At 42.8% G+C, this 27145-nt stretch overlaps 1 protein-coding gene across 1 annotated transcript in view; it reads left to right on the top strand.

The window, feature by feature from the left end:
- Positions 1-26880, top strand: part of SYT10 (synaptotagmin 10) — a 116038-nt gene extending 89158 nt beyond the window's left edge. Inside the window, 4 exon segments of the mRNA XM_038740257.1 lie at positions 12434-12554; positions 15778-15949; positions 17960-18089; positions 26809-26880. Of these exon segments, the coding sequence (XP_038596185.1) occupies positions 12434-12554; positions 15778-15949; positions 17960-18089; positions 26809-26880 (495 nt within the window).
- The last annotated feature ends 265 nt before the right edge of the window (positions 26881-27145 follow it).

Below are 27145 nucleotides of genomic sequence, written 5' to 3'. Positions count from 1 at the left end.
GTTTAGGACCATGGGGAATTAGGTTTGCTATGATTAGAAGATTTGGTGTCAACAACGTGTCAAGTATTTGCATGGGTTTCATTCCATTCTTATCAGATGAAGTTTTATATAAAACAAAACCATTCGTGAAGGCTGAACTTTTTTCCTCCTCTGAGGATGAGACAGCCTGTTTGACTAAAGATTGAAATGTACTGATGGAAATTAAAGACTGAAAAGTAGTACAGATGACAATATGGGAAAAAATGATCACCATTTACTGAGGATAAATAAATTGCACATGGATTGAAAGGGCTTTTTCAACATTTTAATTACAGGTTTAGGAGATCTCAGTCAACCCTTGGTTTATTGCCTAAAAACAATTATTATAGGGCAAAACCTTATGGAAAGAGCACATTTTCCCCATAAAATTATCTGAGAATTATTTTATGTAGGGAAGAATGAACATACATAGAGACACTGGCCCAGTTTATAGCTATTAAGTTATTTTATGTCTATTCTCCATTAACTAGAAATCTGTCAAGGAGGTTTTGAAAGACTAGGCCTTGACATGACAAATTACAAAGGAACTGCTAGATCATTTGGTTACAAGGTAATTGTTATATCATTTGGCTACAAAGGAATTGTTAAATCATTATGCCAATGATTTATAGTACTGAATGTACTATGAGGAGCCTTGCTCTGAGTTTATATGGCTCAGACACCAGATTAAATAATACAAAATTCAAAAGCACAGTCCGCATTTTAGTGTTTTTCTCAGCCTTTGGTGTGTTTTTGTTTTGTTTTGGATTTTTTTTGCAAACATTTTTTCCCATTTTCTGGCATTCTACTTTTTTATGGCATTTGTTACAGTGTACCAGGTACTATACTAAGTGCTGGGATAGATACAAGCTAGTCAGGTTGGACACAGTCCCTGTCGCACATGGGGCTCACAGTCTTAATCCCCATTTGGCAGAAGAGGGAACTGAGGCATAGAGAATTAAGTGACTTGCACAACAGTCGAGCGGCAGAGTGGGATTAGAACCCAAATCCTTTTGACTCCTAGGCCTGTGCTCCATCCACTAATAATAATAATAATGATGGCATTTGTTAAGTGCACTAGGCCATGCTGCGTCTCTACTCCTACCATTCCTTTGGATTCTGCAAATTTTTTTTACAAGGTGACTCTCCTTTTTACAATCTCTCTTCAAATTCTGTTAAAAATGAATAAGAAATCTTAATCTGAAAGATCAGGTTGACTTGTTCTCCAAGAGGAACACCACATTAAGGCAAACATTGTGATAGCATCAGTTTAAAATGAGAAAATAGGAAAAGAATCAACCTTCCTGGGGAAAAAGGGTTAAATCAGTCAATCAAGAAGTGGTATTTATTGAGAATTTACTGTGTGCAGAGCTCTATACTAAACAGTTGGGAGAGTACAATATACTAGAACTGGTAAATATGATCTCTACCCTCTAGGACCTTGCAGACTAGTGAAGGATCTTACAATCTAGTGAAGGAGCCTACAAACAGTAGTGGAGGAGCTTAAAATCTAGAGGGGGAGTGGAGATCTCATTGAGAAAAATTTTCTTTATTTTGTTTTTCAAAAAAATTAAAATTGCTTCAAAGGGAATTTTCCTCTGTAAAAATGATTTTCCCCAGGGAAAAGCTTCCCGTGCCCTGGGTAATTATTAGCACAAAATAGAAAAAAGGAGAGCATATTTTTTAATGGCATTTATTAAGTGCTTACTATGTGCAAAGCACTGTTCTAAGCGCTGGAGAGGTTACAAGGTGATCAGGTTGTACCACGGGGTGCTCACAGTCTTAATCCCCATTTTACAGATAAGGTAACTGAGGACCAGAGAAGTTAAGTGACTTGCCCAAAGTCACACAGCTGACAGTTGGCAGAGCCAGGATTTGAACCCATGACTTCTGACTCCAAAGCCCGTGCTCTTTTCCACTGAGCCATGCTGCTTCTGATATTACTACAAAAAACATCCATATGCTATCCACATGATGTGTGTGAGCATAGAGATTCATTCATTCATTCATTCAATTATATTTATTGAGCGCTTACTGTGTGCAGAGCACTGTACTAAGCACTTGGGAGATATGTGAGAGTACAGAGGTTCTTGGTAGTGTTCTGCAGACAATCTGAGGAAGACAAACAGAAAGATGTGTGTGTTGTGTGTGTATGTGTGTGTTTTCTCACTGGCAGTCACTCTGACCCACACATTCACAGAGACAGATATATTTACCGCCACAGACAACCAGAATACTGAGTCAAAGCAGAAGAAAATGAGGGGAATAATTGCTCTCATATGAGTTTAGCCCATAAATCACTCACTTTTTATAAGAACTTGCCACATTTCAGTTGCACCTAGAATACTGCAATTTAGCTTGCTTGCGGCATCTTAGGAAGGACGAAGTAGAGCTGGAGAAGGGAAGCTCCTTGAGGGGAGGAGTCGTCTCTACCTACTTTACCGTATTCTCCCAAATGCTTACTGAAGTGCTTTGCACAAAGTAAGTGCCCAATAAGTACCATTGGTGGATTGATAGATATAGAATTTTGAAAATTGATAACCATCTTGCTAGAGGGTACAGGGAGATTACTGGAATAGGCTTCCCATTGCTTTCAATTTAGTATCCCATGTCATATGATCTTGGATTTTTGTGAAACCAAATTCTACAAACCAACATTACCAATTGTTGCCAGCCAGTCTCTTGGGTTAGCCTTTTCAAGAATACAGAGAAGGACTGACAAAATCTACCAGTCTGTTAAATAATACAGGTATTCCAAAACAGAAGACCTAATAACAGAATTCAAAACTGGTTTGCACCAGTGTTACCTTGATTTCAATCATTTTCAGGTGCTTTTTTTCTTGTTTGAGTGTTGAGTTCAATCTCACATTAGTGTAACACTACTGTGGTTTGTTTATTGACAATTACAATGAACTGTTTTGCTTTTGAACATGCTACAGCACTGTCATTGTTGAACTTCTCTGGACTGTGTGGTGTAACCGGGGCTATTGATTAATCCATGAAATTTACTGAGGAATTACTGTGTGCAGAATATGGTACTAAGTGCTTAGGAGAATATAATACCGTCTCTATATGTTGCCGATTTGTACTTCCCAAGAGCTTAGTACAGTGCTCTGCACACAGTAAGAGCTCAATAAATATGATTGAACGAATAATACAATAGAGTTGATAGATGCAGTGCTAGATAAATCATGGACTGCTGGGTTTCTAACTCCTGAGAGCCATATGAATCGTTGAGGTGGGTCACCCCCTTGATAATAATAATAGTAATTATTATTATTGTATTTAACTGCTCACTATATGCCAAACACTGAACTGAGTGCTGAAGTAGATGCAAGATAATCAATTTAGTTACAACCCCTCTCCCACATGGAGCTCACAATCTAGTAGAAAGAAGATCAGAGATTGAATCCCCATTTTACAAATGTGAAAACTGAGGCACAGATAAATGAAACGACTTGTCCAAGGTAACGCAGCAAGGAAGTGGCAGAGCCTGGATTAATAATAATAATAGTAATAATAATGGCATTTATTAAGCACTTACTATGTGCACAGCACTGTTCTAAGCACTGGGGAGGTTATAAGGTGATCAGGTTGTCCCACGGGGGGCTCACAGTCTTAATCCCCATTTTACAGATGAGGGAACTGAGGCACAGAGAAGTTAAGTGACTTGCCCAAAGGCACACACTGTTGACAGTTGGCTAAGCCAGAATTCAAATCCATGACCCCTGACTCCAAAGCCCAGGCTCTTTCCACTGAGCCACGTCAGACTCCAGGTCCTCTGATTCCCAGGCCCCTGCCGGTCTCAGCTCCACAACATAGCCAAGATCCGCCCTTTCCTCTCCATCCCAACCGCTACCCTGCTCATTCAAGCTCTCATCCTATCCCGTCTGGACTACTGCATCAGCCTTCTCTCTGATCTCCGATCCTCGTGTCTCTCTCCACTTCAATCCATACTTCATGCTGCTGCCCGGATTATCTTTGTCCAGAAACGCTCTGGGCATATCACTCCCCTCCTCAAAAAACTCCAGTGGCTACCAATCAATCTGCGCATCAGGCAGAAACTCCTCACCCTGGGCTTCAAGGCTGTCCATCACCTCGCCCCCTCCTACCTCACCTACCTTCTCTCCTTCTACAGCCCAGCCCGCACCCTCCGCTCCTCCACTGCTGATCTCCTCACCGTACCTCGCTCTCGCCTGTCCCGCCATTGACCCCCGGCCCACGTCATCCCCGGGGCCTGGAATGCCCTCCCTCTGTCCATCTGCCAAGCTAGCTTTCTTCCTCCCTTCAAGGCCCTGCTGAGAGCTCACCTCCTCCAGGAGGCCTTCCCAGACTGAGCCCCTTCCTTCCTCTCCCCCTCGTCCCCCTCTCCATCCCCCATCTTACCTCCCTCCCTTCCCCACAGCACCTGTATATATGTATATATGTTTGTACATATTTTTTACTCTATTTATTTATTTTATTTATTTGTACATATCTATTCTATTTATTTTATTTTGTTAGTATGTTCGGTCTCTGTCTCCCCCTTTTAGACTGTGAGCCCACTGTTGGGTAGGGACTGTCTCTATATGTTGCCAATTTGTACTTCCCAAGCGCTTAGTACAGTGCTCTGCACATAGTAAGCGCTCAATAAATACGATTGATGATGATGATGATGCTCTTTCCACTAGACCACATTGCTTCCACACTGATAACTGAACTCACGAGAAATGTAGCGAAGATGATTGCGGATTACTTTGCAGGTATCATCCAGCACTATGGTCTGACGATAGACCTGAAGAAATGCAAAGCTCTATATCAGCCCGAACCAGGAAAATTATGCCCAACAATAGCCTCTCAACTGAAACATGGAGCTGAATCCTACCCCTTAATCCTGCTACCTAGATGGCACACTGTTTAACAACACCCAGCTAGACAAAACATTAGTAGAAACCTGGCTAAGGGAGATCAGAATGAATTACGGCAGCATTTGACCACAATGCATTATCAAGTTAAATTCCAAAACAATGAATAAAAGATGCCAGCTTTCTATGTTGCTATGTGACCTGGCTCAGTGGAAAGAGCCTGGGCTCTTGAGTCAGAGGTCATGGGTTTGAATCCCAACTCCACCAATTGTCAGCTGCAGAGGTCATGCTGCAGAGAAGCAGCGTGGCTCAGTGGAAAGAGCATGGGCTTTGGAGTCAGAGGTCATGGGTTTGAATTCCGACTCCACCAATTGTCAGCTGTGTGACTTTTGGTAATCAATCGATCTTATTTATTGAGCGCTTACTGTGTGCAGAGCACTGTACTAAGCACTTGGGAAGTACAAGTTGGCAACATATAGAGACAGTCCCTACCCAACACTGGGCTCGTCACTTAACTTCTCTGTACCTCAGTTATCTCATCTGGAAAGATGGGGATTAAGACTGTGAGCCCCCGTGGGACAACCTGATCACCTTGTAACCTCCCCAGCACTTAGAACAGTGCTTCGCACATAGTAAGTGCTTAATAAATGCCATTATTATTATTATTATTATACTAAGCGCTTAATAAATGCCATCATTATTATTATTACAGCTGGGACATTCAGATTCTACAGCATCTTTATAAGCATTCCCTAGGAAGCATATTGAATGTAAAGATCATTGCCATAAGGATCACTTGTCTAAAGTACCACTCACTTAATGCCTCCCCTCTCTTCAGAAACCTCCAGCGGTTTCCCATCCACCGCCCCATCAAACAGAAACCCCTTACCATCAGCTCTAAGGCATTCAATCAGCTCTCCCCCTCCTACCTTTTCTCACTGATTTCCTACTAAAACTACATCCTACAAACCAACCGATTCTTTTCACTTCTGTAATTCTGCAAGGGGCGCTTATAGCCTAGAGGGAGAGGTTTATAGTCTAGAGGGATCCTGGAATCTTTAATTCTACTCATGTATCTTGCCCGTCGAAACTGTATGGCAACAGCCTTTGCTTCATTGTTGGTGCACTGACTCACTGTGGGCAGGAACGTGCCTACCAACGCTGTTTTATTATACTCTCCCAAGCACTTAATACAACTTAGATCACTACTGCTGAGATCAATCAATCAATCATTAGAGAATCATTAGAATCACTAGAGAAGCAGCACATTGTAGTGGCTATAGCATGGGCCTGGGGATCAGGAGGTCTTGGGTTCTAGTCCCAGCTCTGCCACTTGTCTGCTGTGTGGCCTTGGGCAAGTCACTTAGCTTCTCTGTGCCTCAGTTACCTCATCTAAAAAATTCATTCATTCAATCATACTTACTGAGCTCTTACTGTATGTAGAGCACTGTACTAAGTGCTTGGAAAACACAATTCAGCAATAATGAGAGAAAAACCCTGCCCACATGGAGTTTCCAGTCTAGAAGGGAGGAAAGAGACATCAAAACAAGTCAACAGGCATCAATATAAATAAATAGAATTATAGGAATATGCACATCAAAACAAGTAAACAGAATTAATATAAATAAATAGAATTATAGATATACAAGTGCTTTGGGGCGGAGAGGGGATAGGGCAAACAGAGTGAGCCGAGGTGACGGGGAAGTGAGGCGGAGCAGAGGAAAAGGGGGGCTTAGTTTGGGGATTACGACTATGAGCCCCATGTGGGACAGGGACTGTGTCCAACCCAATTTACTTGTATTCGCCCCAGCGCTTAGTACAGAACCTTACACATAGTAAGTGCTTAACAAATGCCGCAATCATTACTATTATTCAATAATCATATTTATTGAGCACTTATCGAGTGCAGAACGTTGTACTAAGTGCTTGGGAGAGTATAATAGCATTGGTAGGCATGTTCCTGCCCACAATGAGTCAGTGCACTAACAATGAAGCAAAGGTTATTGCCACACAGTTTTGATGGGCAAGATACATGAGTAGAATGAAAGATTCCGGGATCCCTCTAGATTATAAACTTCTCCCTCTAGGCTATAAGCTCCACTTGCAGAATTACTGAAGTGAAAAGAATGGGTTAGTTTTCAGGATGTAGTTTTAGTATGAAATCAGTGAGAAAAGGTAGTAGGGGGAGAACTAATTGAATGCCTCAAAGCTGATGGTAAGGGGTTTCTGTTTGATGGGGAGGTGGATGGGAAACTGCTGGAGGTTTCTGAAGAGAGGAGAGGCATTAACTGAGTGGTGCTTTAGACAAGTGATCCTTATGGCAACAGAATGAAGAATGCACTGGAGAGGGGAAAGACAGGAAGCAAGGAGGTGGGCTAGGAAGTTGATGGCTTTGTCAAGGCAGGATAAATAAGTGCTGGGATCAGCATAGCAGCATTGTGATTGGGGGCGAAAGGCTGGATTCTAGAGATGTTTTGAAGATAGAATGACCGCCTTTGGTGACAAACTGAATAAGCAGAGTGAATGAAATCAAGGAGTCAAAGATAATGCCAAAGTTACGGTTTAGTGAGACAAAGGAGAGTGGTGGTGTGCTCGATGATGAGAAAGATTCCACAGGAAGATGAGTTCTGTCTTGGTCATGTTGAATTTGAGGTATCAGCGAGATATCTAAGTAGAGATGTCCTGAAGAAAGGAAGAAATGTAGTTTTGTTTTGTTCTCTGTCTTCCCCTTCTAGACTGTGAGCCCACTGTTGCATAGGGACTGTCTCTATATGTTGCCAACTTGTACTTCCCAAGCGCTTAGTACAGTGCTCTGCACACAGTAAGCTCTCGATAAATACGATTGAATGAATGAATGAATGAATGAATGAATGAATGAATCAGTGCTGGAGAGGTAGATTAGTAAATCATCATCACATAGAGATGGTAGTTGAAATCATGAGAGGGAATGAGTTCCCCAAGGGAGTGGGTGCAGCTGGAGAAGGAGACGCAGAACTACAATTTTTTTTAATAGTATTTGTTAATGTTTACTATATGTTCTAAGCATTGGGGTAGGTACAAGGTAATCAGGTTGGACACAGTTCATGTCCCACATAATAATAATAATAATAATAATAATAATAATAATAATAAGGCTAATAATGCTAATAATGACATTTATTAAGTTCTTACTCTGTGCAAAGCACTGTTCTAAGCTCTAGGGAGGTTACAAGGTGATCAGGTTGTCCCATGGGGGGCTCACAGTCTTAATCCCCATTTGACAGTTGAGGTAACTGAAGCCCAGATAAGTGAAGTGACTTGCCCAAAGTCACACAGCTGACAATTGGTGGCGCTGGGATTTGAACCCATGACCTCTGACTCCAAAGCCCGTGCTCTTTCCACTAAGCCACACTGCTTCTCACATGGGGCTCACAGTCTTAATCCCCATTTTGTAGATGAGGTAACTGAAGCACAGAGAGGTTGAGTGACTTGTCCAAGGTCACCCAACAGACAAGTGGTGGATTCAGGATTAGAACTCAGGTCCTTCTGACACCCAGGCCCGTGCTCTAACTTCCAGGAGACACTGCATTTTGAGGGCAAATGAGGAGCCCATTAAAGAGGCCAAGCTCCACAGCGCTCATAAACCTATCTGTAATTTCATTTATTGGTATTGATGTCTGTCGCCCTTTCTCTTGACCTTAAGCTTGTTATGGGCAGGGAATATGTCTCTGTACTGTATCGTACTCTTTTTCATTCATTCAATTGTATTTATTGAGCACTTACTGTGTGCAGAGCGTGGTACTAAGCGCTTGGGAAGTACAAGTTGACACTCTCTCAAGTGCTTAGTACAGTGCTCTGCACACAGTAAACTCTCAATAAATATGATTGAATGAATGAATGAAAGTGTCAGAGGCAGGAGTAGAACCAAGGTCTTCTGACTCCCAGTTTTGTGCTCTATCCACTAAGCCATGCTCCTTCTCAGCTTCTTGGCAGACTAGTCTGATGTGCAGCGATTGCAAAAAAGGTTTCTTCTCCTTGTGTAGGGGCTTTGGGAAGTTCAGAATACCCAAAGGCAGAGACAAAAACAATAGCAAGCCCTGCATCAGCTCAGCAAAGAAATGCTTCTTTGCACACAGTGTGGAATGGGTTGGGTTGGGTTTTTTAAAGATATTTATGAAGCACTTACTATGTGCCGAGAAGTACGCTATGCACTGGTTAGACCCAAGAAATCTGACAGGACACAGACTTTGTCCCCCATGGGGTTCATGTTCTAAGAGGGAGGAAGAATGGGTATTTTATCTTCACTTTACAGATGAGGAAACTGAGACATAGAGACATTAAGTGACTTGCCCAAGGTTACCTAGGGATGAGTAGCAGGGCTGGAACTAGGAAAAATTATCCTGATTCCCAAACCTGAGTTCTGTCAATTTGGCCATGTTTTCAGTTATCTCCACATACATGGGCACACCATAAATGTCAGCAGCATCATTTTCAGAGATGAAGGACAGATGCTGGGGTTGCCTGTCGGAAATAATGTTATAAACCTTGGTCTTCGGTCCTCAGGACTTGAAAAGCTGCATAGAAGAAGTGATTATAAAGCTAATGACTTGGACAGTACCACTTACATTCTCAGTCGGTCAGTTAATCATATTTATTGAACACTTACTGTGTGCAGAGCACTGTACTAAGCACTTGGGAGAGTACAATCTAAAAGTAGAACAGACACATTCCCTGTCCACATAGAACTTTGAGTCCTGAGACAGGGAAGGACATTAATATAAATAAATTACAGATAGGTACATAAGTACGATGGGGCACATAAGTGCTTTGGGGCACATCAATCAGTGGTATTTATTGGTATTTATTAACATTGTCAAGATCCTTTCCTCTCCATCCAAACCACTACCTTGTTGGTTCAGTCTCTGGTCCTATCCCGACTGGATTACTGCATCGGGGTCCTTTCTGATCTCCCATCCTCCTGTCTCTCCCTGCTTGAGTCTATACTTCACTCTGCTGTCCAGATTATCTTTCTACAGAAACGCTCTGGGCATGTCACTCACCTCCTCAAAAATCTCCAGTGGTTGCCTATCAACCTTCACATCAAGCAAAAACTCCTCACAATTGGCTTCAAAGCTCTCCATCCCCTCGCCCCCTCCTGTCTCACCTCCCTTCTCTCCTTCTCCAGCCCAACCCACACTGTCCACTCCTCTGCCGCTGCTAACCTCCTCACTGGGCCTTGTTCTCGCCTGTCCCACTGTCGACCCCCGGCCCACATCCTCCCCCTGGCCTGGAATGCCCTCCCTCCACATATCTGCCAAAATAGCTCTCTTCCTCCCTTCAAAGCCCTACTGAGAGCTCACCTCCTCCAGTAGGCCTTCCCTGACTGAGCTCCCCCTTTTCCTCTCCTCCTCTTCCCCTCCTCATCATCCCCACTCCCTCCCTCTGCCCTACCCCCTTCCCCTCCCCACAGCACTTGTGTATATTTGTACATATTCATTACTTTATTTATTTTATTAATGATGTGTATATAGCTATAATTCTATTTATCTATTCTGATGGTATTGACACCTGTCTATTTGTTTTGTTTTGATGTCCGTCTCCCCCTTCTAGACTGTGAGCCCGTTGTTGGGTAGTGACTGTCTCTATGTGTTGCCAAATTGTACTTTCCAAGTGCTTAGTACAGTGTTCTGCACACAGTAAGCACTCAATAAATATGATTGAATGAATGAATGTGTTGCCAAACTGTACTTTCCAAGTGCTTAGTACAGTGTTCTGCACACAGTATGCACTCAACAAATACGATTGAATGAATGAATGAATTGAGCACTTACTATGTGCAGAACACCATACTGAGCACTTTAGAGAGTACAGTGCAACAGATTTAGAAGATTTGTGGTAGACTCCTGAGGAATTCCCATCCCTAAAAGAAAGAGGGACTGGTGGACTGTAAAACTCTAAGCTTCTTGTGGTCAGGGATCATGTTTATTAACTCCAGAAAAGCAGTATTGCCTAGTCAATAGAGCACAGGCCCGGGAGTCAAAAAGACCTGAGTTCTAATCCTGTCCCTGCCACTTGTCTGCTGCGTGAACTTGAGCAAGTCATGTTTCTTCTCTGGGCCTCAGTTCCTTCATCTGTAAAATGGGGATGAAGACTGTGAGCCCCATGTGGGTATGGACTGCATCCAGCCTGATTAGCCTGTATCTACCCCAGTATTTAGAACAGTGCCTGGCACATAGTAAGTGCTTATCAAATACCATAAAGAAAGAAAAAGAAGAAAAAGAAGACTATTGTATTATGTGTTCCCAAGTGCTCTGCACACAGTTGACAGTCAATAAATACCATTGATTGATCAACTGAGTGTGGGTTGACAGGAAGGGATTGAATCTCAGAAGACTTAAAGTAGTTCAGAGAAAAGGAGGGAAAAAGAAGTAGGAAGAATGGAGCAAATATTCAACAATAGCAATACCATGAACTTCCCTTGTGTCCCTGTCTCCTTTCATTTCCCTGTGTCCCTGTCTCCTTTCAGGTTCAGTCTTTCTACTAAAGCAAATGCTCTGCTCCATCTTTAATTCTTCTTCCATCTGAAAGAGTCTTCCTTGTTACTCAGGCTGGAGTTTTCAAGCTTTCTTGGGACTAGATTAGCCATTATTCATTCAATCAATATTGTTTATTGGGCACTTACTCTGATCAAAGAACTGAACTAAAAACTCCAAGAGTACAATAGAACTATTTTAAAACACATGCTAATGCACCCTGTCTCCATTTTGCTTAGGCAGGGAAGATAGTGATCATGGATCCAGACAGCTTTAGGGAAATATCCTTAGGCAGCTGTTTTGCAGGCATGACTTAGTGCGCCTTTCTGGATGCTAGGGTGCAGAAAGGGTCATTTCCTGAATCACGAAGTGATGAAAGGGAGCTGGCAATATCTGTGGCTTGTGCTCTGAGTCTAAATTTACCTTGGAAATATCTTTTGATTCTAAGATACTTCCAATTTGTACAAGTTCTTCCAGAACAGGGCTTGTTGATCTTCTGATCTAATGCAAGACATTATTTTGGAATTGGTTCATCCTAATTGTGTTTTCCTGGTTTCATCTAGTTATGCACAGCCTGATCCTTTCAGTATGCAAATTGACTTCCTTGGACTAAATTAGCCACTAATCTTTTCAAACCATAAGGGAACTGACCCAGAATGGTTTAAACAATAAATTCAGCTCTATCCTAATGAGTCTTCAGAAATGCTGAACTCACTACCAGCACATGTAAACTGTGACACTGGGAGAGTTAGTCTCAGTGTGTGGTTTCATAAATTTGCATAAAGTTTGGTTGGTTGCAAATACAGCCACTTGAAGTCACTTTTGAGAGCAAATCCCTAAGCTAAAGTGTGACAAAATATTCACTTCTACATTTCCTCTTCAAGCAGGTTCATTTAAACAAAACATTGGTAATCTCTTATGCATTGGTTTTAAGTAACAGGGACTGTTCTGCAGAAATGATTTTGCACTCAACTCAGATTTAGAATTGTGTTATTCGATATTTATTTTTCTGAATCACTACCATAACAGACCAAATTCTAACAATGTTTTCCTTTGTAGGAAAGCATAGATCTGGGTGAAATCATGTTCTCCCTTTGTTACTTACCTACTGCTGGGCGTATGACATTAACAGTCATCAAGTGTAGAAATCTCAAGGCCATGGACATTACGGGCTCTTCAGGTGTGTATGGACGCTTCCAGTGGATAATAAAGTATAACAGCAAATGATAAGATGCTTTTCTTATTTTATATGTTGTTCTTTTAAAATGGTATTCATTAAGAGCTTACTATGTGACAGGCACTGTTCTAAGTGCTGGGGTAGATACTAGCCAGTCATGTTGGACAGAGTCCTTGCCCCAGATGGGGCTCACAGTCTTAATCCCCATTTTACAATTGAGGGAACTGAGGCACAGAGACGTGAAATGACTTTCCCAAAGGCACACGGCAGACAGGTGGTGGGGCTGGGATTGGAACCCAGGCCCTCTGGCTCTCAGGCCCACGCTCTATCCACCAGGCCATGCTCCTTCTCCTTGCCCACCTTAAAAAGCATTATTGCATTGTCCATTGCAACTGCTGTGGAGAAGAAATCTTGAATTGGTTTCAGGAAGTTCTGAGGAAAAAATGTTCTGTGGTGCTGATAACTGAAGGTTCCTATTCATTCTGTCTCTTTTATGTTCCCCAGAAGATCACATGGTAGGACAAGTAAACAACAGTGTAATTGTAGTGCAATGTAAGACTGTTTTGCATTTATATAATATCTTTCACAGGAGGCACTCAGAATGCTTTAGGGGCACTGCATCATTAATTCTTACAATGTGCCGGGGAATCAGCTAACAGCTACTAAATTATCCCCATGTCACAGACAGACAGAGGAATTAAAGTAGTATACAGGGGACAGTCATTGAATTATTTCACAGTCTGGAGGTCATATGGGCCTCCCCAAATCCTGTTACTGATCCCTAAATTTGTTTTAGTTTTGCAAGATGAGAAGGAGGACATTGTAGAACAGAGAACATTCATTCCCTTTTACCCACTCTGACAAGCAGCATGGATCAGTGGACAGACCACAGGAGGCCTGAGAGTCAAAGGACCTGGGTTCTAATCCTGGCTCTGCCACAAATCTGCTGTGTGGACCTGAGCAAGTCATTTAACTTCTCTGTGCCTGTTACCTCATCTGGAAAAATGGCGATTAAGACTGAAAGCACTCTGTGGGACAGGGACTGTATCCAACCCAATTACCAACACAGTTGGTAGACACATTTCTTGCCCACAAGGAGCTTACAGTCACCAGGGAGAAAATATGGCAGATGGGTTTGGGAAAGGATTCATTCATTCATTCGATCATATTTATTGAGCGCTTACTGTGTGCAGAGCACTGTACTAAGCGCTTGGGAAGTACAAGCTGGCAACATATAGAGATGGTCCCTACCCAACAGCGGGCTCACAGTCTAGAAGCTGAATATGAGAAGGTAGATGACCTTCTCATCAGGAAGGAAGCCATGATACATGATATATTTTGCCAACTTGTACTTCCCAAGTGCTTAGTACAGTGCTCTGCACACAGTAAGTACTCAATAAATATGATTGATTGATTGATTGATTGATACTCCAGAGAAGGAGGAAAGAGGCTGGCTTCAGAGAAGCCGTCCAGATCTTGTTGGGCGATAATAAAAATCATGGTGTTTATTAAGTGCTTACTGTGTGCCAGCCACTGTGCTAACTGCTTGGGTAGATACGAACAAATCAGGTTGGACACCCTGTCCTACATGGGGCTCACAGTCTCAATCCCCCATTTTACAGATGAGGTAACTGAGGCACAGAGAAGTTAAGAAATTTGCCCAAAATTGCACAGCACACAAGTGGTGGAGCCGGGATTAGAACCCATGACCATCTGACACCCAGTCCCATGCTATATCCATCATACCATGCCATGGGTAGCCCACAAAATAGTCTCAGTGTTTCCAGGAAGCTTGTGGCACTGGGAATGTCACTCAAGAGCCCAACACAGCAACAAGCACACTAGGTTGTATAATAAAACTTGAATGTCCTAAGATGTTTAAATTACTGCCTGTATGAAGTACCAACCCTCTCAGGGTCACACCAGGAAAGTTTCCAGTACTCTACCAGTCTCGGCTATGGGAGGGAGATTGAAACAGAGGCCTACCCATTCCATTCCTAGCTTGGGCAGTGGCTAGTGAGTGGAGGGCAATCTGCTGCAAGTCAAAACTCACCTGTTCTGGGCAGCAACAGTATGCGAGAGAATCAAGGGCAAAGACTCGAGTTTACTGTGTGGAAGGAGGCAATGGTCAACCACTTCCAGATTTTTACCAAGAAAACTCTATGGATCCACTACCAGAACGATTGCAGATGGAGGTGGGGCGTTCTGGGAAAGATGTGTCCGAGGCGTCGCCATGGGTCGAAGACAACTGAACGGCATAAGACAAAACAATTAAGTACCAATTTTGTGGTTTTTGTATGACATTGCCTTTCCGGGGGCCCTCTTAATTGAAGTTGTTTTTTCTAGTGTGGAGGTATCTGGAGTTGATTTTGACTCAACATATTGAAAACATTTACGCAATCTTGCAACATTCAAAAACTCTCTCCAGCATCTTGGGGACACTCACAAAATAAGAACAGCGTTGCCTAGTGGAAAGAGTACCCCCCTGGGAGTCAGAGGACCTGGGTTCTAACCACAGCTCTGCCACTTGTCTGCTGTGTGACCCTGGGCAAGTCACTTCACTTCTGTCTGCCTCAGTTACTTCATCTGTAAAATGAAGAGTAGACTGTGGGCCCCTTATGGGACATGGACTGTGTCCTACCTGTTAATCGTGTATCTACCCCAGGGCTTAGCACAATTTCTAGACTGTGAGCCCACTGTTGGGTAGGGACCGTCTCTATATGTTGCCAACTTGCACTTCCCAAGTGCTTAGTACAGTGCTCTGCACACAGTAAGCACTCAATAAATATGATTGAATGAATGAATGAATGAATCTGGCATGTTTCAAGCACTTAAAAAATGCCATTAGAAAATAACAACAATTTGCTGCAAAAATATATCACGGAAACTGTAATTCAAAGAAGAAAGTACTATATTTCCTTAATTAGAGAGGTAGCACATGGAAAAATTGAATCCTTTTTTCGTATCAATTCTGATCAATGCAAATCAATTCAAAGTAACAGCAGCAGAACAGAATCAAAGATATTACTCCTAACCACTGTCAAAGATTGTTCTTACTTGTCATCAGCTGGTAAGAAAACTGGCAAGATCCATTCATCTATGTTAAAAAAAAAATGGAAATGTAGAAGGCTTTAGGAAGAGATAATAATTGAGTAATCAAACTACAAATACAACTCCAAAACTCAAGCTCCATGTGCGTTACTAAAACCCACTTCTTATTTTTCAGATCCCTATGTCAAGGTGTCTCTGATGTGTGAGGGTCGGAGGTTGAAAAAACGAAAAACGACCACAAAGAAAAACACTCTGAATCCCATCTATAATGAGGCTATCATTTTCGACATTCCTCCTGAGAATGTAGACCAGGTCAGCCTTTCCATCGCTGTGATGGATTATGATCGGTACGTACCCTTGGCTGTAAAAATGCCCATTGGATCACGTTTGGTTTCTATCAGTGGAACCGCATCACTCACCTTCAATCTGCATAGGAACTCTGTTGCTCTTTCTACTTTCAATTTCTGCTCATGAGCCCCCAACTTTTGATTAATTTGATGGATGAGGGAGAAGGCTAGAAATCGACAGTGTTCTGTTCCATTTTTTAAAATTCTTTTTTCCTTAGTCTAGAGGAACAGAAATATTTTCAAAGGGAATTTACTTAGGGAATATGATTGAGTTGAGTATATTCAAAATGCATTTAGAGATTTCGAATTCTGGGATTTAGTCTCTTAAGTGCCAAATTGGTTAGAAATCCTAACTTTGTTCTTAGAAGTTATTTATAGTCGTCTAGTGGAAAGAACATTGTATGAAGAAGCAGAAGAGAGTTCAGACATAAACCCTGCCATCATCATCAATGAGCACTTAATGTGTGCAGAGCACTGTAGTAAGCCATTGGGAGACTATACTACAACAGTTGGAAGACACATTCCCCTGCCCCACAACAAGCTTTCAGTCTAGCTAATGAACCTTTGGTAAATTGTTTACTCTTTGGGGGAAAATAAAAACTACCTCCCCTGACTTTACAATTCAAACAAGAGGATAAAATAATGATGGCATTTGTTAAGCGCTTACTATGTGTGAAGCACTGTTCTAAGCACTGGGGGGATACAAGTTGATCAGGTTGTCCCCATGTGGGGCTCACAGTCCTAACCCCCATTTTACAGATGAGGTAACTGAGTCACAGAGAAGTTAAGTGACTTGCCCAAAGTCACACAGCTGACAAGTGGCAGAGCAGGGATTAGAACCCATGACCTCTGACTCCCAAGCCCATGCTCTTTCCACTGAGCCATGCTTAGAAAAAGAAAGTCACCATATGAAACCAAGGCATTGTTATTTTCATCTAAGAAATCTACCCATAACAAATATTCAAACAAAAGTCAATAGATTTCAACCCTGATCTTGCAAGCCATATGGTCAAATTCAGTTATTCACCACAAATATACTGAGATTATGTGTAAGAAACTGACTTTATATTTTTCTTATAAGTAATTGAAAAACATTTGAAAAACATTTTAGAAGATTCAAAAAAGAAATATAGGACACTTCTGCTGACATCTAGACTACTAAAGTATCTTGAGAAGCTGCATAATAATAATAATAATGGCATTTGTAAAGCACTTACTATGTGCAAAGCATGGTTCTAAGCACTTGGGAGGATACAAGGTGATCAGGTTGTCCCAAGGGGGGCTCAAATCTTAATCCCCATTTTACAGATGAGGTAACTGAGGCACAGAGAAGTTCAGTGACTTGCCCAAAGTCACACAGCTGACACAGCTGACAGCTGACAGCATGGCCTAGTGGATAGGGCTTGGACCTGGGTGTAAAAAGGACCTTGGTTCTAATCCCAGCTCCACCACTTATCTGATGTGTGGCCTTGGGTGAGTCACTTAACTTCTCTGTGCCTCAGTTATCTCATCTATAAAATATGGATTAAGTCTGTGAGCCTCACATAGAACAGGGCCTGTGTCCAACCCAACTGTCTTGAGTCTATCCCAGCATTTAGTGGATTGACTGGTATATAATGATAATAATGATGGCATTTGTTAAGCGCTTACTATGTGAAAAGCACTCTTCTAAGCACTGGGGAGGCTACAAGGTGATCAGGTTGTCCCACGGTGGGGGGAGGCTCACAGCTTTAATCCCCATTTTACAGATGAGGGAACTGAGGCCCAGAGAAGTTAAGTGACTTGCCCAAAGTCACACAGCTGACAGTTGGCGGAGCTGGGATTTGAACCCATGACCTCTGACTCCAAAGCCCAGGCTCTTTCCACTGAGCCAACGCTGCTTTTCCAGTGCTTAATAAATACTACAATTATTATTATTAGTAGTAGTATCGTTGTAGTCTTTGAGGGTATTTTAGAACGCTGTTTGCCTTTGATAATGTAATCTACAACTTTTCTTTCCTCGCTCCTCAGGGTGGGACACAATGAAGTTATAGGGGTATGCAGGACAGGACTAGATGCTGAAGGCCTTGGACGAGACCACTGGAACGAAATGCTAGCCTACCACCGAAAGCCAATAACCCATTGGCACCCTCTGGTAGAGGTAACTATACATTTCATATAGTCTTGTGCCTTAATCTCGTATTCTTTTCCTTCACTTTTCATTTTCCTTAAATTATTATTCAAATTCCCACTTTTAATGCCATTTGTTACTCACTTACTGCTCTCAGATTGCATTCAACATAGGCCATGATATTGCACAATATTTTGCTTCCCATCCATGGCTCCAAATGACCAAATTACCCAATTTCTATCTCATTTAATAAAACTGAGGGCGTGTCAAAATGAGGCAAACATTCTCTCCGTGCCCTAACATTTCCGCTCCCCCTCTGGACTGTAAGCTTACTGTGGACAGGGAATGTGTCTTTTTACTGTTCTAGTGTACTCTCCTGAGCTCTTAGTATAGTGCTCTGCACACAGTAAGCATTCAGTAGATATGATTGAATGGATGAATTTGACCCAACTCTCTGGCCTCCATTCAATAATCAGTGGTATGTACAATACATTAGAGTTGGTAGACATGATTCCTTCAATAAGGAGCTAGCAGTCTAGAGGGGGAGATAGACATTAAAATAAATTACATACAGATATGTACAGAAGCACTGGGGGAATGGGATGAAAATCACAGGGTTTGAGAGGTAATAATAATAATGATAATAATGATATTAAGTGCTTACTGTGTGCCAGGCACCAAACTAAGCACTGGGATGGATACAAGCAAATCGGGTTAGATACATGTCCCACATGGGGCTCATGGTCTCAAGCCCCATTTTACAGATGAGGGAACTGAGGCCCGAGAAGTAAAGTGACTTACCCAAGGTCACACAGCAGACAAGTGGCAAAACTGGGATTAGAACCCATGACCTTCTGACTCCCAAGCCTATGTTCTATCCGTGCTGCTTGGGTACGGAAACAAGCACACAGGGGACTCGGAAGACAGGACCAATAACAGAAGTAAGGGCTAACCTTTCTCTTACCTACAGGAGCAGGTAATGCTCCAGTGCTCCAATGTCAGGGAAGGGAACATGGCCCTATCTTTCGGATAAATTTGAAAATGCTGGTGAAGAGAGAGGTACTTTGGATTAGCTGCTAGTTAAATTCTTTGGCTGGAAACTTCCCTTCAGTATTCCAATTGGACATTTTTCTGGGCGGATTAGCTGCTAGTTAAATTCTTTGGCTGGAAACTTCCCTTCAATATTCCAATTGGACATTTTTCTGGATGGATTAGCTGCTAGTTAAATTCTTTGGCTGGAAACTTCCCTTCAGTATTCCAATTGGACATTTTTCTGGACGGATTAGCTGCTAGTTAAATTCTTTGGCTGGAAACATCCCTTCAATATTCCAACTGGACATTTTTCTGGAGAGCTAACCTGAGCTAGAGAAGCAGTGCGGCCTAATGGAAGGAGCATAGGCCTCGGTATCAGAGGACCTGGGCTCTAATCCCTGCTCGGCTACTCGTCTACAGTATGGGACCCTGAATCAGTCACTTTTCTTCTCCGTGCCTCAGGTGCCTCATCTGTAAAATGGGGATTGAGACTGTGAACCTCATGTGGGACAGAGACTGCATCTAGCCTGATTATCTTGCATCACCCCAACACTTAGTACAGTGCCCAACACATAGAAACCACTTAATAAATAACATTAAAAAAAATAGCATCAGGAAATTAACAGCTGTCTCCAAGTTTCATCCACATACATCCCTTTCCAAGGCTATTTTTTTTTACCATCATGAACACAGGAGCTGTGTCAAACCATCTAAACTCCAAAGGGACAGAAGGTTCCTTCAGTATAATGATGAATCTTTTCGAGGCTCTTTAAAAAACAATTGATTGATCATATTTATTGAGTGCTAACTCTGTATGGAGCACTGTACTAAGCACTTGGGAGAGTGAAATAGGACAGAATTGAAATTTTGTGAGAAATATCTGTCTTTAGGTTTTTCATTTCTTTTTTTTTATTTTGGTGCTTCAGCGTGTTGAAGTTAAATGCAGATCAGACAGAAAGGGATAAAAGGAATAATGATAAATCAATCAATTGATGGTATTTATTGAGTACTTACAGTACCAAGCACTTGGAAGAGTATAATACAGTTGGTAGAAACAATCCAAGCACACAAGGAATTGTTAAGCTAGTGGAAGAGACAAATCTATATCCATAATTTATTTATCCTACTGTCTGACTCCCCCTCTAGATTGTAAACTCGTTATGGGCAGGGATAGTGTCTACCAACTCTGTTATCCTATAATCTCCCAAGCATTTAGTGTGACCTAGTGATTAATTCTGTTTATCTATTTTGGTGCTATTAATGGCTGTCTACTTGTTTTGTTGTCTTTCTCCCCCTTCTAGACTGTGAGTCCGTTGTTGGGTAGGGATTTCCTCTATTTGTTGCCAAATTGTACTTTCCAAGCTCTTAGTACAGTGCTCTGCACACAGTAAGTGCTCAATAAATACTATTGCATGAAGGAATGAATGAAGGAGTACAGGCCTGGGAGTTAAAAGGACCTGGGTTCTAATCCTGGCTCTGCCACATGTCTGTTGTTTAACCTTGGGAAGATAAGCAGTTCTGCTTTGAACGTGTTAAATTTAAGGTAATGGCAGGACAACCAAGAGATGTCTTGAAGGCAGGAGGAAATGTGAGTCTGTGGAAAGGGAGAGAGATCTGGGCTGGAGATGAAGATTTGGGAATCATTCGCCTAGAGGTGGTAGTTGAAGCCGTGGAAGAGAATGAGTACTCTAATGGAGTGGGTGTAGATGGGGAATAGAAGGGGACCCAGAATTGAACCCTGAGGAACCCCCAATAGCGGGTGGGAAGCAAATGAGGAGCCCATGAAAGAGACTGAGAATGAGTGGCCAGTGAGATAGAAGGAGAACTGGGAGAGGACAGTGCCAATGAAGCCGAGCTTGGATAATGTTTTCAGGAGAAGGAAGTGGTCAAACCTGTCAAAGGAAGATGAGAAGTCAAGGAAAATTAGGATAGAATAGAGGCCATTGGATTTGTCATGAAGAAGTTGACTTGTGACCTTTGAGAAGGCAGTTTCTGTGGAGTGAAAGTGACGGAAGCCAGATTGGAGGGGGTCAAGGAGAAAATCAGACGCAAGTACTTAAATAATAGGGCATGTAAGATATGAAGAGATGTGCTTGCTATAAGAGGGCATGAATTCACAAATAATTCAATAAATGGTGTTTTTTGAGCATTTACTTTGTATAACACACGGCACTAAGAGCTTGAGAAGTACCACAGCACCTGTATATATATTTGTACAGATTTATTACTCTGTTTATTTTACATGTATATATTTACTACTGTATTTATTTTGTTAATGATGTGCATTTTGCTTTAATTCTTTTTGTTCTGATGACTTGACACCTGTCCACATGTTTTGTTTTGTTGTCTGTCTCCCCCTTCTAGACTGTGAGCCCATTGTTGGATAGGGACCGTCTCTATAATGTTGCTGACTTGTACTTCCCAGGCACATAGTACAGTGCTCTGCACACAGTAAGCGCTCAATAAATACAATTGAATGAATGAAAGTGCATTTCCTCCTGCCTTCAAGACATCTCTACTTGGATGTCCTGCTGACATCTCAAATGTCACATGTCCAAAACAGAACTGATCCTCCCACTCATACTGGTTCTTCCCCCTGACTTTTCCATCACTGCAGACAGCACAGAGAAGCAGCGTGGCTCAGTAGAAAGAACACGGGCTTTGGAGTCAGAGGTCATGGGTTCGAAACCCAGCTCTGCCAAGTGACAGCTGTGTGACTTTGGACAAGTCACCAAACTTCTCTGTGCCTCAGTTACCTCATCTGTAAAATGGGGATTAAGACAGTGAGCCCCCTGTGGGGCAACCTGATCAACTTGTAACCTCCCCAGTACTTAGAACAGTGCTTTGCACATAGTAAGCACTTAATAAATGTCATCACCATCATCATCATCACCACTATCCTTCCTGTCTCACACGCCTATAACCCTGGCATTATCCTTTAGTCATCTCTCTCCTTCAACCCACATATTCAATCTGTCATCAATCAATCAATCAATCATATTTATTGAGCACTTACTGTGTGCAGAGCACTGTACTAAGTGCTTGGGAAATACAAGTTGGCAACACATAGAGACAGTCTATACCCAACAGTGGGCTCACAGTCTAAATGGGGGAGAAAGAGAACAAAACCAAACTTACTAACAAAATAAAATAAATAGAATAGATATGTACAAGTAAAATAAATAAATAAATAAATAGAGTAATAAATATGTACAAACATAAATACATATATACAGGTGCTGTGGGGAAGGGAAGGAGGTAAGATGGGGGGATGGAGAGGGGGACAAGGGGGAGAGGAAGGAAGGGCCTCAGTCTGGGAAGGCCTCCTGGAGGAGGTGAGCTCTCAGTAGGGCCTTGAAGGGAGGAAGACAGCTAGCTTGGCAGATGGGCAGAGGGAGGGCATTCCAGGCCCGGGGGATGACGTGGGCCGGGGGTCGATGGTGGGACAGGCAAGAACGAGGCACAGTGAGGAGATTAGCGGCAGAGGAGCGGAGGGTGCGGGCTGGGCTGTAGAAGGAGAGAAAGGAGGTGAGGTAGGAGGGGGCAAGGGGATGGACAGCCTTGAAGCCCAGGGTGAGGAGTTTCTGCCTGATGTGCAGATTGATTGGTAGCCACTGGAGATTTTTGAGGAGGGGAGTAACATGCCCAGAGCGTTTCTGGACAAAGACAATCTGGGCAGCAGCATGAAGTATGGATTGAAGTGGAGAGAGACACGAGGGTGGGAGATCAGAGAGAAGGCTGCTGCAGTAGTCCAGAGAGGATAGGATGAGAGCTTGACCGAGCAGGGTAGCAGTATGGATGGAGAGGAAAGGGCGGATCTTGACAATGTTGCGGAGCTGATACCGGCAGGTTTTGGTGACAGCTTGGATGTGAGAGATGAACGAGAGAGTGGAGTGGAGGATGACACCAAGGTTGCGGGCTTGTGAGACGGGAAGGATGGTAGTGCCGTCAACAGAGATGGGAAAGTCAGGGAAAGGGCAGGGTTTGGGAGGGAAGACAAGGAGTTCAGTCTTGGACATGTTGAGTTTTAGGTGGTGGGCAGACATCCAGATGGAGATGTCCTGGAGGCAGGAGGAGATGCAAGCCTGGAGAGAGGGGAAGAGAGCAGGGTCAGAGATGTAGATCTGGGTGTCACCAGCGTAGAGATGAGAGTTCGTGGGAGCGAATGAGGTCACCAAGGGAGTGCGTGTAGATCGAGAACAGAAGGGGACCAAGCACTGAACCTTGGGGAACCCCCACAGTAAGGGGATGGGAGGGGGAGGAGGAGCCTTCACAGTGTGACTAAAATCTACTCTTTTCTTTCCATAATAATAAGAATAGTGATAACATTTGTAAAGTGCTTACTATATGCAAAGCACTGTTCTAAGCACTTGGGGGGATACAAGGTGATCAGGTTGTCTCACATGGGGCTCACACTCCTAATCCCCATTTTACAGATGAGATAACTGAGGTTCAGAGAAGCTAAGTGTCTTACCCAAGGTCACACAGCAGACATGTGGCAGAGCCGGGACTATAACCCATGACCTCTGACTCCCAAGCCCGGGCTCTTTCCTCTAAGCCACGCTGTTCCATCCAAACAGCTACCATGTTGATTCAAGCATTTATCCTATCCCACCTTGATTACTGCATCACTATCATCCTCTCCACTCCTGAAGCCCAAATATTAGCCTTCTTTAATTATCCTTCCCTTTCAATCCCGATACTCAATCTATTGTCAAATCCTGCTTTTGGTTGTTCTTTTTCCTCCCCAACATTTCAAGAATCTGCCCCATCTCCAAGCACCAAGCTGGTCCAGATATTTGTCATATCCCTTGACTGCTGTATCAGCCTCCTCACTGACCTCCCTGCCTCCTGTCACTCGCACTCCAGCCCATATTTCACTCTGCTGCCTGGATCATTTTTCCTAAAAAAATAATAAAATCAACGTTTTCCCACTCCTCAGGAACCTCCAGGAGTTGCCCATTCACCTCTGCACCAAACCAAAGCTCCTTACCATGAGTTTTAAAGCACTCAATTTCCTTGCCCACTTCTCTTACCTCACTGAGTTCCTATTCATTCATTCATTCAATCGTATTTATTGAGCACTTTCTGTGTGCAGAACACTGTACTAAGCACTTGGGAAGTACAACTTGGCAACATACAGAGATGGTCCCTATTCAACAACGGGCTCACAGTCTAGAACTTGGCTCCTCTAACTCCGACTTAGTCACTGTGCCTTTATCTCATTCATCTCACCTCTGACTCTCTGCCCAAATTCATTCATTCATTCATTCAGTTGTATTTACTGAGCATTTGCCGTGTACTGAACACTGTACTAAGGGCTTGGGAGAGTAGGGTATAACAGTAAACTGCGCTATATCGGGACTGGAAGAGTGGGAAGAGTAAGGGATAATGTCAAGGATTTGGACTTCAGGAGTGGAGAAGTTGGTAGTGGTGTTTTGTTTTAGGTTTTTTATGGTATTTGTTAAGCACTTACTATGTACCAGCCATGGTAATAAGATCTGGGGTAGACCCAAGCTAAACAGGCTGGACACCAACGGGTTGTGGACGGAAATTAGAAAGCGTGGAGGAGGAAATGTAAAGCTGTCCTGGAGGCAGCACGGACTGTGAGATTGAAGAGGAGAGAGGTCAGGGATAGTGAAATAGACGAGAGTACTTGAAGCCATAGAAACAGATGAGCTGCTCATGGGAATGAGTGCAAAATGTGGAGAGAAGAGGACCCAGAAAAGAGAGCCTTTGAAACTCTCAGAATCGGTAGGGTTGGATGAGCTCGATATGGGCAGGGAACGTGTCAACGAACTCTATTGTACTCTCCGAAGCACATAGTACAGTTCTCTGCCCACAGGAATCCCTCAGTGAATATCATTTATGACAGAGGAAAAGCTGGTGAAAGAGCCAGAGAAGGAGCAACTGGAAGGCTAAGAGGAGAACCAGGAGAAAACTATGTCCATAAAACCAAGGTTAAGGTTTCCAGAAGGCAACGGCCTATATCAAACCGCAATGCCTACAAATGAGCTGCTCAAGGGAATGAGTGTAAAATGTGGAGAGAAGAGGACCCAGAAAAGAGAGCCTTTTAAACGTTCAGAATCAGTAGGGTTGGATGAGCTCGATATGGGCAGGGAACATGTCAATGAACTCTATTGTATTGTACTCTCCAAAGCACATAGTACAGTTCTCTGCACACAGGAATCCCTCAGTGAATATCATTTATGACAGAGGAAAAGCTGGTGAAACAGCCAGAGGAGCAACTGGAAAGCTAAGAGGAGAACCAGGAGAAAACTATGTCCATAAAACCAAGGTTAAGGTTTCCAGGAGAAGGCAATGGCCTATATCAAACAGCAATGCTTCAGCATTAGACTTACCACATTTGAGACTCTCCCCAGTACAAACCCTTGCTCCTCTCCATCTACAATCCAGTTCGTTCACTTTATTCCTCTAAATATCAAACTGCCCCTCCCTCTCAATTTTCCCACCATCAACCCCCTTGCTTATGTTCTCCCTCAATTATCAATCATTTACCTTTGACCTGAGTACTGTACAAAGTGCTTGGGAGAGTACAATGTAATTGGTAGACGTGATTCTTGCCTTCGAAGAGCTAATGGCATAGTGGGAGTGATAGATACTTCTTACTTCACCCATAAAATGAGGATAAAGACTGTGAGCCCTACATAGGACAGGCACTGTGTCCAACCTGAACAGTTTGAAACTACTCCAGCTCTTAGAAGAGTGCCTGGAACTTAGTAAACTTAATAAATAGTTTTAGCATTATTATTACTACTAATTATAAGTAGGAGCTTTCCTTTTGAGAGGTTTGTACACTTCCCCCTTCTCCTTAATTTCCCTAATGTGCAAATCTATAATTTATTTATATTAATGGCTGTCTCCCACTAGACACTATAAGCGCCTTACTGTCAGGGACGTATCTACCAATTCTGTTGTACTGTCCTCTTTCAAGTGATCTGTGCACAGTAAATGTTCAATAAACACCATTGATGGATTGATTTACCCCAGAGCATAGTGAAATTAAGAAAAATGATATGTGAACAACACAATTAATTCAAGATAGAATTATTTTTTTAACTCATGGTGTACATTGAATTGATGAGAGGATTTTTCCCATAATTGGCTTGGATTTGGTTACTTCATTCCTTCAATTGTATTTATTGAGCACTTACTGTGTGCAGAGCACTGTATTGAAAGAAGTCCTAACTCATGAGTGGACTGTCAGCAGTTATTTCCTTTTCTTCCCATCCCTAAACTCTGCCAATTCCTCATAACCCATATCAGTCAGTCAGTCAATTAAATTTATTGAGTGCTTACTGCATGCAAAGCACTGTACTAAGAACTTGGGAGAGTACACTAGAACAATAGAACAAGACTTATTCCCTGCCCACGATCACTCACTCTGTTCTCCTAACATACCTGGGGTTTGCCTAGGGCCTAAATAGCTAGACTAAAATAGAAGAAGTCACAGCCAGCGTAAAGAAATGAATCACATGTCATTTCTGCCTGCTCTGCCTATTAAATGTTCTGTCTGTGAGATGCATAGCCATTGTTGCCTCAAGATGTCAAATTCCCAGGGGCCAGCTGGTAGGCCTTGAGCACCGGGTGGAATGACAAAATAACCACTAAGAAATAAATGGAGCAAGTTGAAATTGTGGTTCACTTAGCAGTGTTTCATCAGTGTACCATGCTTACTCCAACTATTTTCTTCCAGTTACCTGGCCGAGCAACCAGTTTTGATAGTCAAGGATCCTGCTCGTCTCCCAAGCCACCTTCTACGCCCTAAGATCCTTCAGACGGCCTCTTCCCTGTCACCCCACGAACAACGGCCTCATCACATCCGTGGGGGTGGGAGAGGGGGTCCGTCTTCCGTGGGCGGGCCGCGTCCATATTCAAATGAGTGATATTTCTCCTAATCGTTTTGTCTTACCAATATAATACTTCTCAACTTCTGGATCATTTCACCTGAGCCAAAATGTTCCTTCTGTCCACAGAAGCACTCGTTTGTCTGTTGGGCATTGCCTAGTCTTCTACGGAAGGTTTATGATGTC

This window comes from Tachyglossus aculeatus, chromosome 2, assembly GCF_015852505.1.
Source record: "Tachyglossus aculeatus isolate mTacAcu1 chromosome 2, mTacAcu1.pri, whole genome shotgun sequence".
Taxonomy (NCBI): domain Eukaryota; kingdom Metazoa; phylum Chordata; class Mammalia; order Monotremata; family Tachyglossidae; genus Tachyglossus; species Tachyglossus aculeatus.
Note: the sequence above shows the minus strand (reverse complement) of the source record. Positions and strands in the feature narration are given on the sequence as shown.